A 17,438-nucleotide genomic window follows, 5' to 3' on the forward strand; every position below is an offset into this window, starting at 1 on the left:
ATTATTATTAAAATTGACAAAAATGGCGAAAAGGTAATAGGTTTCTAAGATCGGTCCTTTCAAGATCGTATCAAATTTTGTATTTGATAGTCTTCGATGGAAATGATTTATTAGAATTATAACAGTACTTTGAATATAAGTATAAACATTATTTTAGAAATAGATTGTTAAGTATTATCTTGTATCGCAGCATGATTTATTATTAAAATTGATAAAAATTGGGAAAAACTCGATTCATGATCTATAGACTCTTCATCAAAATGGAGGCAACACGAAATTTTTACTCGCTGATCGAAAAAATTGAATTGGGAATTTATGTCGCAGCGAGATATTCGTTACTTAAGCTCCAAGGTATTAAAATAAACGATGACTCAGAGTCATTGCTGGAGTGCAGAGGCTTAAGGGGGTCTTCTGGTATCTTGCTCCATTTTTCCCAGTATCTTCGAAAAATTATTGCGAGGAACCATTAAGACCTTATGTTTCGAAATTCACAGGGCTTGTTGGTACAGTCTTGGACTACGTGTGTTGCATTTTTTGATAAGAAAGATTGAAAATTTCCGGTGTTACTCGCAGTTGCCTGAAGAGCCTCTTAAAAATCGGTTATTGATGGTGTCCGTAATTCAGGCTCTTCCTGCTATCTGAAATAAAAAAAACTCAACAGGATTCTTGTTAAGCGTGAGTACAGTTGCTAAATACGACTACAGACTGTTACCAAAAAGAATAAAAAGTAAATGGAGGCACTCTGAATATATTTTACCGATTTTTTACTCTCTTTTTAAACATAGGAACATGAAAAGGATAGAAAGAAGGCGAATTTTTGAATAATTTTAGTAACGACTATAACCACAAATATACTGAACATTTGTGTAAAATTTCGTGCTAATCTATCGAACGCTTTTTGAAAAATCCCGGATACCGTCTTGAAAAACACAGTTTCAGAAATTTCGTTTAAAATTTCACGTTTTCCCCTTATCGAAGCAGCTATAACTTCGTTATTTGTAAGAACTCGAGTTTAATATTCAGGGAAAGTATATTTGAAAACGCGTAGCTTAAGAAAAAAAGAAAGAAGGGAAATGAGAATAGTAGAAAATCCCCATAAGTCCTTCCTGGCAACACCCTGCGTATTTTCTCCGCGTGAAATCGTGTCCGATTCGTTTAGATCGCTCTTTGATCTAGATCGTTCGCTGGTATTCAACGAATTCGAACAATTGACCGGTCTACATGTGCTTTCGTTTCCGTGATAAGGAATACAGAACAAATATAGCAATAAAACACAGAGGTTTAATGGCCGTATTGAAACAGTGGCAACAGTGGCCGCGTTCACAATTTCCTCGTCGGTTCCCGCCGTTTTTCTCTCGATCGCCTACGCGATCGATGTTCTCGCGCGCGTTTCGTGTTTTCCGGGAAATAGCGGATAATTGGCAATTACGTTGGACGGAAAATTTTCTCGGTTCAGTGTTGTACCAGCACGCTTGTTATTAGCGTTATAAAAGCGGGAACGTGATGGAATTAATAATTATTTCGCTGGAGGTCGATTTGCATTTTAATGGCCGCGGTATAAAGGATCTACTTGTTTACAGCTTATATTCGATTATTTCGTTTCTGTTTTAGGAAACGCGCGCGTGCTATCAATTGAAAAATTATCTAAAAATCACCATCTATTCGTTTCCTTTTCCTCAGGCCTTTTCTTTTTTTTTATTTATTGGCAAAGAATCTTATTAGGATTGTGGTTATACGTACCACAGTCTCACGTTCGATCTTGATCTTCGCGTAAGTGTTCGCGAGGTTACTAGACACGCAAAAAGCCCAATTATCTATTTCGCTTTCTATATTTGCATCGAGAAACTTTCGTGGCGAATTCAGACCAACTAGATCGAGTTAGTTGCCGATTTTGCTGCTAGGATCGAGTCGAATATCGGTCTGACACATCTGCGGGAAAAAAGGATACGTAAGAAACATCGTATGAAATCTGCAGTTGTTTCTAACGCGAATTCGAAAGTGCTGCCGAGCATCTTTTTATTGACAATTGCATAATGGAATGTGGAGGGACAGCATTGCGCCTTCGCTTCCGTAAGTCAGTCATTTCTTTCATTGACAGCAGGATGATACGTAAAAAGATTGGAAAGATTTGAAACTTTTCATCGTAAGCAACGAGAAAAGGTCGCAAGAAAGCGTTATTTATTTTTAACACGAACGGTAGGCGATTGTGTAAAATGTGCAGCAGGTGTTTTCACTTTGCGAAACAAGATAAACGCGACGATAAAAAGGAAAAAAAAAAAGGAAAGAAATCCAAAGGACCATGCGTTTCGTTTGTCGTCCACAGTGTACTGATGATCCGCGTGAGTACCGTTTACGTGAAAACGATGTTAACGAGGCGCACGTAAATTTTCGTGTGTTGGATGATTAACGATCTTCAAAGCGGAGAAAGAGCGGGGAAAAAATTTACTCTTTGTCCTAGCCGTCGTCGTACGAGATTGCACAATAAATATGGCCATGAATGTCGCCCGAAATGCATAATACATGTGTATGTACCGTGAGTACAGATGTTTAACATATATATTCTTGGAAAGACTTGCCAACTCTCTGTGAACAAATTTTTGCTCCTCTATGATGGGAAAAATGATAAAAATTTCGATCGTTTGGTATCAATACAATGAAACATCGATAAATTATCCGAATGAGAAAATTAAATAAATAAAATTTCAATGAGTATGCAATTTGGAAGTCGCATGATGGTATACAGGGTTGAGAAAATCATTAAGAAAATAACTAAACTGTATAAAATATTATTATTACGCTTCGAGATACAAAGTTGCTGGCGTTAATGGCGTTTATCTTGCCGCGTGTTGTTTTGACGTGCAAATAATTTTGACGTTAGACAATAATTTAATTTAGTATCGCATGTCACTACCGTTTATCTCCAGCTCGACATATAACTTATAGCGGAATAGCCATGTTAACAGATATCACTACGTTTGCGTTTCAAATTCATATTACGCGGGTACTCTAAGTTTACTACGTGTCCCATGACACAGGTATTCTTTAAACGTTTACGTGCCTAACGGTGCGAAATTTTTAAAACACTGACACTGAATTTTAGCGCGAATTTTTCCTGTCGGGTTATAAGAACGAGCATCAAATTGGAAGGTAAACAAAGGAAAATATTTAACTTCCAAGGAGTCGACATTATTCGAGTAATTTAGAGCAGTATTCAAAATGGCGTTACGTGTCAGGGTAAACAAGAATAATATTTAAATAATGCAATAATACGAAAATAGTATAACCGATAATACATTCGTTCTTAGAATTATTATTTCTATGAAATTTTATAGAAATACTAATAATATAATAATTAGTATTCTCTGCAATTTTATAGAAATACTAACAGTATGATAATGATGAGTATGATTCAAACGAGTGACTGCTTACTACTCCATACGTAATTAGTTCATATTAATAAATTGTACGAAAATTCCTCATGCAAATTAATGAATATATACTAATTGGCATCTGAATGTTCACAGGTAAACAGATGGAAGATCGCAAGCAAAAGGAGTTGACGAAAATTGGTATAACACGTGCAAGATGATAAGAGCTACAAAATACGCTTGTAGATACCGACCCGCTAAATTGCAAACTTGTTTGAATGGGTTAACGACGTGAAATTTCGAAAGCAGTGGGCCGTTGCTCTCGTATTAAATGGATGTCGATAAACAAAAGACTTTCAACGCTTCCTTCTATCATTTCTCCCGATGGCCCTCCGCTCTATTCACTGTCACGCATACGTACCTGTCCACCATTAACGAACACTGTAATATGAACTTCCTCGGTTCTTCTGCCCGGTCACTTCCTGCATACAGGTAACGTGTCTTCTACCATACGCTTTTCTTCGTCGTAGCAAGTTTAACGCGAAAAAATCGTTTCTTTCCTGATTTTCTCCATTTTTCTAAGCGTCGAAGACTCGGGTCGTTAACATGTTAATCGAGAAATGCTAATTCGAATTACTGATACTTTCATTCTGGCGATTTATTCGCAGATCCTTATTTCGTTCTATTCACGTAAAATATAAACTACGTACTGTGATTAAATTCAATTTAAATTAATTTTTAGCCCCGAGACGAAAGAAGCTGCTGAACGAGGAACAATCGATGCAACGCTTAACATTCTCGTACGATTCGAAATAGAGTGGAGTGAAATGTACAGGTAATTCGGTGTAATTAAGGAGGATAATTAATCGTTTTGCTATCCGGGATTAATTAAGTAGCTGTACAGTGTAAAAGTAGGTGGGAACTGGTACAAGAAAGCCAAGTCGATCATTTACAGCTGACGTGTCATGTAAATTCCGAGACGTTGCTTATTAACGTGTTTCTCTTTCTTTCTTCCTTTCTTTCTTTTCGAGAGCGAGACGGCTGTTTGTTATTCGCGGATTTAGTCTTTCTGAAACGCTGGCGTGTCAGTACATAGCTGCTGCGCATTTTCCAGAAAAGAAAATACAAGCTTATGCAGAGTTGCTCACGGCGCGTTGCGATTCGCGAGCCAGTGAATGAACAGAGCGTTTATTCGAACGTGGTTCTTTACATAATTTCTCTCTTTCCTTCGCGTTAAATAACGATTCACCAGCTGCTGAACGCGATAATCTCGCCACGTTATATATAAAAGCGAAATACAAAGTGTTTCGATTCGACTTTTGCTTCGACAACTAGGAACAGGAATTTTCTCTTCATTTTCGGAGAATTACAGTTTTCAAAGATTAACGATATCGGGCACAATGTTCGTTTTATGTAACACACGAGCATGTAACATATAAATGCGAATTCAAATCGTGTATTATAAGAATGTTGTTTACGATGATAAGGATGTAAATAATGAAAGTAATTGTACGCTTGGTATCGTATTTGCGGTAGAAACGATAAAACTCTTTGGCCAAATAATATGGAAAGGTACACATTATAAGGACTGCCGTTACGCAGATATTCAGGTGCTTTCTGTTGCGTAATTTCTGTCGATTATGGTACCCGTTTGATCCGTTCCATGCTTAATAAACAACTCGACGTTCTATTAACCTCGGGAAACTTATTATTTTACGAATAATCGCGCATTTAGAATCTTGGCAAATAACGTAATTTACATTGTAGCCTGAAAGTATACTATCGCTTCTATTATTCACGGTGTATCGAAGGAAATAAAACAAGAAATAGCGTAATATCCTATTTCGTGCTTTTAACGAGAGTTTTATGAAAGATATTTTCCATTGTCTTATCAGGTTTCATTTACGACTCTCGTAAGGGCTATTCTCAATGATATTCGCAATTCCGAGGTAGAAATAATATTTAAATTTAAATATTTCATAAACGTGTTTTCATTTAAAACAGGTCTTAAAGAGAAAAAATCAGAGCTTCCGGACAGTAGCGTATTTCTTTAGTATTACATTCCTATTATCATAGTCATCGATATCCTTTATACGATTTAACAATCCCTACCAATCGCATCGAAGTGCGTGTTATTTCACGAGTGATACATTTCTTGTAAACGTGATATATTTCAGGCCGCAGCAACACATTTATAACACCGTTATTCATTCTGCTATCACGCGACCGCTATTTACATCTCGGCGAAGAGAAAATGCTTTAATCGCCTTTCCCGAAAACCGTCGGTGCCTTTCCAATTACGCCGCTCCTGCCGCGAAGCGAGCCTGCACGCATGCAGCTCGCGCATGCGGCGCGCGCATGCGCGGGCACGCGTGCGCGCTGAATAACCATATGTCCTTTAAAAGTACACCAGTGAGAGTTGCACGTTCAAAAAGCGGTACTGTCTCTCTTTCAGGGGTTCGTCCGTACGTCTCGTTGATGCAATTTTGCCAAAGCAGGGGAAAAACGGAATACGAAACGGGTCGATGGAGGGAGTGGAGGAGCTGCTAGCGGAGGCCAGGGAACGAGAAAAACATTGCAAAACTCGGGCTCGAGCGTTGATCCCCACATGGGGATACGTGCGGCGCGAGAACGGCTCGATGGTGGGGTACAGGTTCGTACACACACGCGTACTCGCTTATACACTGGCACACAGTTATAAACATTTCGGTCTCGCCCACAGGTACACGCTGCGCTGTTTAGAAAGTCCGACAACGAGAACACGCTGAGGTACACCTTGGTACCAGAAGACATACCCATCGGAAAGGTGTACCAGAAGGTTCAGCAACTTCAACTGCTGGTGGGGGTAACCCTAAGCTAGCGGTGTCAGACGGTGCCGGCCGCTCACTGCTCGTCGATTCGCCGAGCGACCGACATCGAGTGTTCTCGTCGATCGAGGGAATAGGGAGAGAGGATTTTTCAAGAGATACAGCAAGGGTACCATCGTAGTCGGAGTCGATCAGTCAGTCAGTGCTTTAGGGAAAAGCAACCGTCGCTGTCGTGTCCGAGAAGATGGCTCATCCGCCTCATAGTAATTACGCGCCCAGCGAGGTCTACTCCTCCACAGAACCGCCACCGGTAAGCGTTCAGATCTCTTCTCGGATGAGAAACTCCCGTTAGCGGGGTCAGGGAAATGTCTGTTTTCATGGAAGCTCGACGGGTTAAAGAGTTTCTTTCCTTCCCGAGTACCAGGCCTTGGATCGAGGTTGTCTGGTCAATGTATTCTACGCCTCATCGAGATTCAGATTTATTTACCAATACCTAGCGGTATTTATTTAATAGTAAAGGTTCTTCTAGAAGAATCTATAAAGTCCTAAATCGTTGCGTACATCGTTGAATCAATGGATCTAGGTTAGTATTGGTTCTTCATCTTTTACAGATGTCGCACCGTTCGGTTCAGTTCCGTTTAGGTGTTCGATTATGATTTTGAAAGATAACCATAAGTAATCGAGTATTTTACCCAGAAACCAACGTACCAGGTAGAATTTGCTGTTTAAAAACAATTCGACATGGTACGTGACTACGAAACATGGGATTGTTCGAGTATCGATAACGATCACGTTGGCGGCAGTATTGTTGATGATTGCCAATTAATTTTTCCTTTTCTCGATCCACGATTGACACAGTTAGAAAATACTCGAAAACTCGAGTCTTATACTTCGATCTTACGAACATTTTGATAGATGGTACGGGATAAAACGCTTGTGGTACCCAGTGAGAACATCTGAACAAAGAAATTATTCAGACGGTTAGAATGGCGAGTAATTAGCAATTTTCATTTTTTCCCCGTTTTCTTTCCTCCGTTATATAATGTAAGTCTCGTTAGCGTTGATTTATACATCGTATCTCGATCTCTGGACGAGATTTCGCGGTTGATACAATTACCGTCATGCTGACCACAATTGGTGGAATAAAACGAGCTTGCGTAAAAGTATATGTACGATTTCGATCGAATGTCGATCTATTTATTCTCGATCGATTAAACACACAGCGTAAATGGCGTTCGAAAATGGCCGACAATAAAATCCGCAACAATAATAAAACGCGTTGAACAGATTAGCTTTACGCGCGTGTTATGCACATCGAGGACACAGAATTGCCACGACAAAATTGTAAAAACGTATACAAGGACACGATTATGAGAATAAATTAACATTATTCTCGCGCAAGATGACGTGATTTTATTCATCGAGCTGTTTCTTCGACAATAATTTCGACCACTACCTCAGGCAACGAAACCTACTTCGCAGTTAGGGGATTACTCAAAAGCTGTCTTTTCATTTCCATATTTCTCGCACGGCGGAAAAGGAATGTACAAACGAATAAATTTTTACTGTCACGAGCAAACGTGGACTCGTGGGATCCATAAATGTCAGGGAATAGATTTCTGTTAACTGTACAAAGTCAGAAAGAAGCGTTCAATCGTGTTATTCGTATGCTACTTAAAATTCTACTCGTTGCAACAGATTTCGACTGACATCGGAATAAAAAAGAATCGAGTCTCTGACTTCCAGTCTATTAGCATTACCGAAAACATACAGTCCGTTTTGTCCGACATGGTTATACGTATGTACCTATTTACTCTCGTCAAACGACTTCGGTTATGGTTATCTACGTGTTACGTTCAAGTACACGCCACGTCTGTAGTCCCACCGTTAATTTCGTCCCAAATCCAATCGAGACTTTCCTGCTCGCATGAATCTTCTCTTTGTAACGCGAGGGATTATATAACGGAAAAACTGGGGGAAGGAATGATAAACGTAAAACAATTTGTGGCACGTAAACGCGAGAGGCCGATTATGGGAATTAGTTCTGCTTATCAGTCGGGTTTTGTAAATTACAGGATAGATGGAGATATTCCGTCGTGGCAGCGGAAACGATAAAGTATGCCGAGACAAAAATCCCGCTCCGATACAATTCCGAATCGCGAGCGTTGCGCGCGGGGCCATTTTATAAAAGAGCGCGGAAATCCGTGGGGCAACAGCCACTTCCGTGAAAGTTCCTGGCCAAGCTCGATCGCTGTGATACCACACGCGCTCGCCCGTTTGTTTGCTTGATCGATCATAAGGTTGCGTACGAAAACGGAAGAGACGTATAGGCAAGGCTGTCCCGTTCGAGTCTTACCGCCCCGTAATTTCCGCCAGCACGATATCCTGTGACTGGATAAGGATTAACCGGACTCGGAACGTGTTTCCAGCGAGGAGATCGATCTTTCCACGAATTGGAACAACGGGTACCAGTGAAAGAATTCGTCGCTTAATTAGCGGCCAACTTTCTCTCACGGTAATCGGCGCAATTGTTAAAACTATCGGTGTAAAATGAAAGTCTCCGAGGAATAAGTGGATTGATCGGAGAATATGGATTGTTTTAAGGCTCATTGTCAGTGAGTTTTAGCATCGGTGTATGATTTTTATTGTCTCGCGTTTGAAGAAATTTTAAATCGACAATGAAGCTTCGCGTTTGATGTTTCTTGTAGATCGATGCCAGAATTTTTCTTAAATTGTTTTTAAACAATGTGTCTTGGTATTCGTTATTTTGAGGAGACTCTGAATATTTTTAATATTACGGAGTGTTAAGTTTAGCTTAACGAAGACTAAATTTCACCCCATTTTTAAATTTTGTCTTTGAAGAATATTTCTAATCCATGACGAAGATTTATTTTGCACGTATTAAAGTGTTTAAAGTTAGTTTATCAAAGTTCATTTCGATATTTCTTGCAAATCAATGCCTAAATTTTCCTGCGTTTTTAAATTTTGTTTCGGCACTGTTTATTTTAAGGAAACTTCGAATATTATTAATATTATGGAGTGTTAAGTTTAGCTTAACGAAGACCAAATTTTGCTTTATTTTTAAATTTCGTCTTTGAAAAATATTTTTAATCGATGACGAAGATTTATTTTGCACATGTCGAAGTGTTAAAGTTAATTTAACAAAGTCCATTCCGATGTTTATTGCAAATCGATGCTTCAATTTTTCTTCAATTATTTCTAAATTATGTTTTGGTACTCTTTATTTTGAATAGACTCCGAATACTTTTAATATTATGGAGTGTTAAGTTTAACTTAACGAAGACCAAATTTCACGTCATTTTTAAATTTCGTCTTTGAAGAATATTTTTAATCGATAATGTAGATTTATTTTGCACATGTCGAAGTGTTCAAAGTTAGTTCAACAAAGTCCACTTCTTTTTACATACTGTTCTTTAACGAAGCATTAAATGTACGGTTATGTGCGGATGTATTGCTGGCATATGAACAGATTCTTCAGTTTCACTGGAAATAACACGTGTTTGAGGATAATAAAAGGAGAATAATTTGACGTTTAATTATCCACTGGAAAATACAGTTGCGCTAGGAAATCGCAGAGAAATGGATGATACTTAAGGGACGTAAATGACAGTCCTCGTAATTCATGTTTACCATGGAAGCCCGTTCATATGTGCATCCGTTTCAAGTAAATAAATGCACTGTCATTGACGAGTAATTTCTCAACGATAGTTCGAGAAAACAGTTAGCCTGTGTTGCAAAAAGTGAACCTCCGTGAGAACCTTCTTTAAACGTAGACTCTGAGAAATACTTGGTAAACAGTCAAACAGTTGTACTTGTTGAACATAAAATAATATTCCACTGAAATTTTTCACTTCGAATATACTTATCTCTTTAATTTAAATATTATTCGTTTTACTCTTCACGATATATCATTTATTTATTCTCTATTTCTATTTAAAAAACGTTACGATTGTATGTTTAATGAGTATCATTTCCATTATATTTTCAGGTACGACTTCATTCGATGTACATTACATTACACTCGTAGATAATTTAACTTTCATGTTTCGTTAGCGTGACGCTATACTTTCTGAAAAATCATGCACGACGTAGTTTCATTTTCAACCTCGTCTACGCTTTTCTTCCTTTTTTTCATTCCTTTATTTCATTAAAACCGGAAACTTTCTACCGACTCGAGAACGCGGCCACTGTTAGAAACTGCCATAGCTACCGTTTAAACGGCCTTTTGTTTCTTTATTCTCACGTGTTATGATTCGAATGTTCAAAATGTTCAACGATGTCATGTCTGTTTCGAATTACTTGCACTGAAAATTACTCCTCTCTAAGTACCGTAGCAAAAGAACGGAATATGTGTCCTTCCATTCATGATCTTCGATAGCATTTCATTTTTTCCTATGCTTATTTGTGAAAAGGAATCTTACATTTTTTCACGAATTTCTTCTTCGTTATAAAATTATACATTTATATCATTTACTCCATTTTTAAGCAATTCAAACTTATATTTTTATTTCCAAAGTAAGGTCACCAGGGCACGAAAAATGAAATCATCATTTCTCGATATAAAATTATACATTTTTATCATTTGGTGAATTTTTAAGCACTGTCAATTTCTATTTTTATTTCCAAAGTAAAGTCACTAAAGCATACGAAATGGAATCACCATTCTTCGCTATAAAATTATACATTTTTATCATTTGGTGAATTTTTAAGCACTGTAAATTTCTATTTTTATTTCCAAAGTAAAGTCACTAAAGCATACGAAATGGAATCACCATTCTTCGCTATAAAATTATACATTTTTATCATTCGTTGCATTTTTAAGCAATTCAAACTTATATTTTTATTTCCAAAGTAAGATCACTAAAGCATACGAAATGGAATCATCATTCTTCGCTATAAAATTATACATTTTTATCGTTTACTGCATTTTTAAGCAATTCAAACTTATATTTTTATTTCCAAAGTAAGGTAACCAGGGCACGAAAAATGAAATCATCATTCTTCGCTATAAAATTATACATTTTTATCATTTGGTGAATTTTTAAACACTGTAAATTTCTATTTTTATTTCCAAAGTAAAGTCACTAATGCATACGAAATGGAATCAGCATTCTTCGCTATAAAATTATACATTTATATCATTTAGTGCATTTTTAAGCAATTCAAACTTATATTTTTATTTCCAAAATAAGGTATCCAGAGCATGAAGAATGAAATCATCATTCTTCGCTGTAAAATTATACATTTGTACCATTTGGTACATTTTTAACCACTTCAAACTTGTATAATTATTTCCAAAGTAAGGTCACTAGGGCACGAAAAATGAAATCATCATTCTTCGCTGTAAAATTATACATTTGTATCATTCGCTGAATTTTTGTGGATTTCAAACTTGTATTTTTATTTCCAAAGCAAGGTCACCAGAGCATGCGAAATGGAATCAACATCCTGCGTATAAGGAATAGTTCATTTCAATGTTCGAAATGATTAGAGGCTTCCGGTTAAACGTGTTCCATTTTTCGATTGCTCCGTGTTTTACGATCCTCGTTTTTGCTGCTATCCGTGCGATTACAAAATTTGAGAACGGTATTCGGTAGACGACGTGCCAAGCGGTGCCAACTGCAGTTTTCATCGCGAGGCAAATAAAGGCCACTGAAAACATTTGTACCCGACTGACAGATTTCACCTGCAGCGATTTAAACTGCGTTTCTTTTTCAATCGAAGCGTGACCAGAATCGTATTCGGGTTGAACGGAGTCCACGACTATCGCATTTGCATATCGTCCATCGAGGCGAGCACCGGAGCATCGCGACAATTACGTTTTCCAAGAAATTGCTACCAAGCTCACATAGAAACGATCAAAATTCCATGCACTGTAACTTACTTGCAAATACGACGATTAAAATTGTCACGGAGATTGTGCATTTCCTGTTAGGCATGCACCATAGAATTTTCTTCAAAACGCTTATTTTTCATACTTTCTGTAATTTAATCGCGGAATCTGCATTTCTGATAAAACAAGATTTTGCGTGCGATCATTAGAAAGTGCATGCTACATTTGCAATTGCATATTCGTAAAGAAGGAAGTGTACGCGTGTCTGGTGTGGTTCAATGATTCTGGCTGGAGTAGTAATAAAAGAATTTCGATGTCAAAATTATGGAAAATCGAATATCGAATTACACCGACCCACAGAGAATGCGTATCGAGTATGGTCGGGGACTTTAATGCTTCGTTTGCAGTCGACTGCGGGACGAAATTGGGAGCATACGAGGCGTAGATAGTAATCATTTCATAATATGACCATCCTGCTATTATTTAAATAGCAAGTAATTGAAACTTCAATTTCCTGCGATATTATGCAACGTGATCTTTTACGTTACACATGTACCTTTTCTATCCATCGGTATTTTTTCTAGAAATTTTACATTACTCAACGTATCCTTGTTTGCAACACTTCGTGCATGTGCTTTGCACTCCTCGCTTTGATGACTCCATACAGTCTGATTTCCATGGTAAAGTCGTACAATTTTTCAAGATCTCGTCAAATTATTTTCTTCATTTAACATGTATTTCTCAAATCACCACCTTTTCTTCAAATTTTGCTATATTATTTGTCGTAATCTCATTTGCAATACTTGATACGTACGCTTTATATTTTTCAATTTAATGACTAAAAATTATCGAATTTTCGTAGTTAATAAAAAAATCTATGATTTTTTACTTTTCTTGGATCTAAGTGAATTGTATTTCCTAGAATGTATTTTTTAAATCAGAATTTTTGTAAGATTTTTACGGTGTTATTCGATGTATCCTCGTTTGTAACGCTTGGTAAATACGCTTCGCATGTCACGACTTAATGACTCAACATTTTCGGATTTTCGTAATAAATGTTCATAATTTTTGAAGATCTCGTTAATTTCAAAGTCCGATTCGCTAGAATTCCTGTTTACTCGGGGCAAGGATCGTTTGTAGAATGTCCCAGCACGATCGGTCTTGCGTATTTGCCTTCAGCTTGGCGCATTTGCACGAATTAGCGCCACCAAGACGTCTCTTACATAAGTGTAAATACCTATGTGTTTCGATATTCGTTTCGCGGAAGAGCAGAAGCTATTTCCAAGAGGCTTCCGCAATTTTTAATTAGCCTCTGCATTTTTGCGAAATAGAGCTTCACAAATGCATACATTCGCTAGGATAATTTGCGAAAATGGTTGTCGAGAATAATATTCGCAATAGAATCGATATCTTCGCGATAATTCAGCTATTATATTAAATTTATTTCAGAATTACCGAGAATTTTGTGATTTTTAATCGCGACAACCGTTCATGCTCTTCGAAATAATTACGTTAAATGTCACGGAATTTTTGAGCATACCATAAGCTCTTACTAATTGTAAGACACGAAATGTTTGGATCGCGGAAGAACGACAGGTGCTTCTAATACTCTTCCTCCATTTTAATTAGCCATGACGGTTATCTTCGCGAGCTAAAAACGAAGTCCCGTACACTTATGCTAACTGAATTATTCGACTTGGTTTCTTGAACCTTGCTCCATCGAATGATGTCAGAAATTCTGCCTTCGAATATTCCAGTATCTTTTTCTCTTTCTCAATGTTTTCGTTGAATTAATAATAGCCATTGAAAATAATTTACATGTTAATATATACGGTAAAGAATCGTGACTGGATCTTTTAAAGTTTAAAGAAGTTTGAAACTTATTAGTAAATATTTATCAATAATTATTATCCATCATCGCGTGTGAATTATTTAGCGTGAAATCGCAATACTGTGTTTCCGTTTGTCTCTCGGATGTTCAACATGGAAAATAACGAGATACGTTAAAAGACTAAACTGTTTTTTGACTTTCCAAGTATCGTGCGTCATCGAAGCATCGCTACAATGCTGTTTAAAAGCAGTCAGTAGGCGTGTGTACACTATGAGTCAAAAATTTAAAGCCCTTTACAGTTCCATACTCGATGAAACAGCACCAAAAAGCATAACTCACTTAAATCTCACTTAAAATATAATTTATTATATTTCGATTATACATTAAAACTCTTATCTCGACATCTGGATGATCAAAATAAGCAAAATCTTAGCATCGTTCTGTCCTATATAATTCGTAGAAGGTAGACAAATTATTTTCAGATTCTTCCTATAACATATTCCTTAAATAATCGCGAAGTAGTAACAGTGCATCGAATTTGATCGGAAATTTTAGCCTAATTCGAGGTATAGTGAATTATTGAAGATAGATAGGATAATATTTATGTGGATTTATTATCCTGAAACAAGGATCTATTAAATCTATCGCTAACACGAGCCGAAACTTTTGACCGGCAGTGTATCCCGGTAAAATGAACAATGAGTCATGGTACGTCGAGGAGGACACGTTTAAAAATTTTGTCATGCGGTATATATACGTATAATAATCCTTTGGTCTCTGGACTTTGCCTGGCAACAGTGCCTGTTTACTTTTGTCTGGCAGATCGAGCAGCATAAAGGCAGCCTCGGATGGCCTACTATCTCCTCGAGGCCTCTCACCTTAGAGTCGTCCATCCACATCGAGGTCATTACGAATACGTACAAGTACAGTCCGTGTCACAAGCGTTTGCCCTTTTCAATTAATTTACCAATTAAAGCAGTGGCACGCAATCGCGGGCTAGGCGTCTGAAACCGGCCTCACTTCCCATGGGAAAATCTTCGCTAGCCTCTCGCAAATCCGACTCCGACTATTTTCCTTCCATTTCCGACGTTTATCCGCGTTAATCGTGAGAGTCCGGCGCCATCTCGATTGCCACGTCGCCGATCCACCACTTTTCTCCGCCATTTTCTTCTCTTTCTCTACGCTCCACTCGTTCTTCGGCAGAGACGATAGAAATTCATGGCCAAACGATAGAAATTCACGGTGAAACTCAAACGAATCGTAGCGAAACGATAGAAATTCATAATGAAGCAATAAAAATTCACGGCGAAACGACAGAAATTCATGGTAAAACGATAGAATTTCATGGCGAAATGACAGCGAATCATGTCAAAACGATAGCGAATCATGGCGAAACTATAGAAATTCGTGGCGAAACGACAGGAATTCATGACGAAACGACAGAAATTTCCGGAAAAATGATGGCCAGCAGCGAGCCTAGAGACTAGACAAATCGACGCGTCATCGAAACTCTGGGATACGTGGTTAATCGGTACCCTGTGTAAATTTCTTCGCATGTTGATGGACGACGTGCACGGTGATTTATCCTTACGGTAACCGGTACGTCGTTTTATCGTTAGCCGCACGAGATTCTTCCTGATTATTCGCCTAGTGCAACCGATGTCGAAACGATGATGAGAACCGTACAGGTAAAAGTGCCTTTCAAACGTGTTCAACACTGTGTTTTCCGATACACCTGTACCGATCATCTTCTCGAAAGTTGCGTGTTTTCTCGATCCGCCTGTCGAGAATACTCCGGAATCGCGCTGGGGCAAATGGAAAATTTGAAACATCGTGCTAAGCCTATTTTACTTTCGTGTGTACCACTTGTGAACTTTAACTTCGCTTTCGTCACTTTGAGGATAAACGGACTGTGTTATCCGTTTCAGGATTTATCTTTGAGAAATCATTCTCGCGATTAGCTCTACGAGACTATAGTTCCCTGACAAATGTACGAGCTATCGAGCCAGTTGCAATACCCAGATGAAATCATCGGCAATTAATTTTCTAAACCAATGTCAGTCGCTGTAATCAGCATCAGGGTAATATCGATGGTAGCAGCCAGGTCTGATGATGGACGAGTTAGATGAAGGATCTGAAAGGAGATCGGCGATGCACGAGCGACAAATTTTTCCGATTCGCAAGGTTCCCAAGCAGTGGAACGAGTCCGAGACGCAAAATAATAGTGTCAAGGTACAGTTATCGAGTACCTAGTCTTACTTTATCGGATTTATTTCTTCCCCCTGGCTAGAAACTGCATCTCACGTCGTTCTCCCGGCTTCCTTACACCGATCTGCGCGATTTCGTACGGACAGTCGAGCCAATAAGACACGATTTGTCAGCAGAATCTTCGTGCCCCGTTGTCGAGTAAAACGGATGATAGGGGATTCTCTTTATGGACTCGTTGAGAAACGTTAACCTTTCGCACTTTGACAATTTTCCGTATTCGATCTATCGGCTCTCAGATTGCGACACGCTTTTGTGTTATTTCTTCGTTTTCTTTGGAAGAGAAAAATAATACGACTGTCTCTCACAGTTTATTTGTTCGACAGTTTCATTCAATTTTTTCCTCACCTTTTTTCCTCACCTTTGTCGGTGCACAGAAAATTAATCCTTTGCACTCGGGAGGCTGCTGAGCGTTTATAACGCAAAGGAACGGAGGAAAAACTGCATAGATGTTTATTAAACGGTTAGAACTGACCTGTTTAGGTGACCACAAGGGTCACAAGACGGCTCCAGAAAACGGGAGACAAAAGACAAAATGCAGAGGAAGGGATAACTCCCACATTGCCAAGATGTAGAATTTATTTTACTATTTAGTTTTCACTACAACAGAGGCCACCCTCAGTCGTCATTTAATCAGACTCTAAAAATGGATGTTAATTAATACATAAAATTAAAAATTACTCACCAATGCGTGGAATATCGAAATAAAATAATTCTACCTCCTTATTTGCATACGATTTCTTATTTACCGTTTTAAAAATATCATCGACCTTATGGCAGAAAGTGTTCGAATTACTATTTTTAAAGGCAAAAAGGATTAAACGGTAGATTGGAAATTACAACGCGTAATAATGCGCAAAGGCTGAAAGGTTGACCCGTTATTTTCTGAATTTCATCTCGACTCTGTCGTCGTAAACCTCGCTAATGCAAGATCGGTGTAAGTGACTTGAGAATCCATTATCACAGTTACACCGTGTGTCCCAGTAATGGTAAATTACTCTTAAGTGTTACTGAATTGGTCACGGCAACGTTCACGAAGTTCTGAAAGGATTGAATGAATGGATGTGCTCCTCTTATCTTTTTCTACGTCCATGGCGTATCGAGGAAACGATTCTTCAATTCCGTTTTTCACTTTTTCCCGATTCGCGATTAGCTTGATTCCGTGAAGCGAGAATGGCTAGAAGCGAGACCACGCGAAAGGAGAGCGTGAAACGACAAAAGACCTCGACTCGGTTGGCTAGCCAGCATGAAGTTTCATGCGATCGTACTCTGCGTGCACATATTTTTCCATCGACCACCATTATCCTGTAATC

The 17,438-nt window shown here is 38.2% G+C and overlaps 2 protein-coding genes across 2 annotated transcripts in view; both read left to right on the forward strand.

The window, feature by feature from the left end:
* The first annotated feature begins 3,656 nt into the window (after nucleotides 1–3,656).
* Nucleotides 3,657–6,390, forward strand: LOC108548604 (uncharacterized). Its single transcript, XM_017901632.1, has 4 exons — nucleotides 3,657–3,860; nucleotides 4,111–4,203; nucleotides 5,824–6,021; nucleotides 6,091–6,390. Exons 1-4 carry the CDS (start codon nucleotides 3,700–3,702, stop codon nucleotides 6,134–6,136), a joined length of 498 nt encoding a protein of 165 aa, XP_017757121.1. The 5' UTR covers nucleotides 3,657–3,699; the 3' UTR covers nucleotides 6,137–6,390.
* An 8-nt stretch (nucleotides 6,391–6,398) lies between these two features.
* LOC108548603 (bromodomain-containing protein 4) overlaps nucleotides 6,399–17,438 on the forward strand; it is a 36,713-nt gene continuing 25,673 nt past the window's right edge. Inside the window, exon 1 of the mRNA XM_017901631.1 lies at nucleotides 6,399–6,485. Within this exon, the coding sequence (XP_017757120.1) occupies nucleotides 6,420–6,485 (66 nt within the window). The 5' untranslated portion in view covers nucleotides 6,399–6,419. The remainder of the gene's footprint in view (nucleotides 6,486–17,438) is intronic.

Source organism: Eufriesea mexicana, unplaced genomic scaffold (assembly GCF_001483705.2).
Source record: "Eufriesea mexicana isolate 0111107269 unplaced genomic scaffold, ASM148370v2 scaffold1741, whole genome shotgun sequence".
Classification (NCBI taxonomy): domain Eukaryota; kingdom Metazoa; phylum Arthropoda; class Insecta; order Hymenoptera; family Apidae; genus Eufriesea; species Eufriesea mexicana.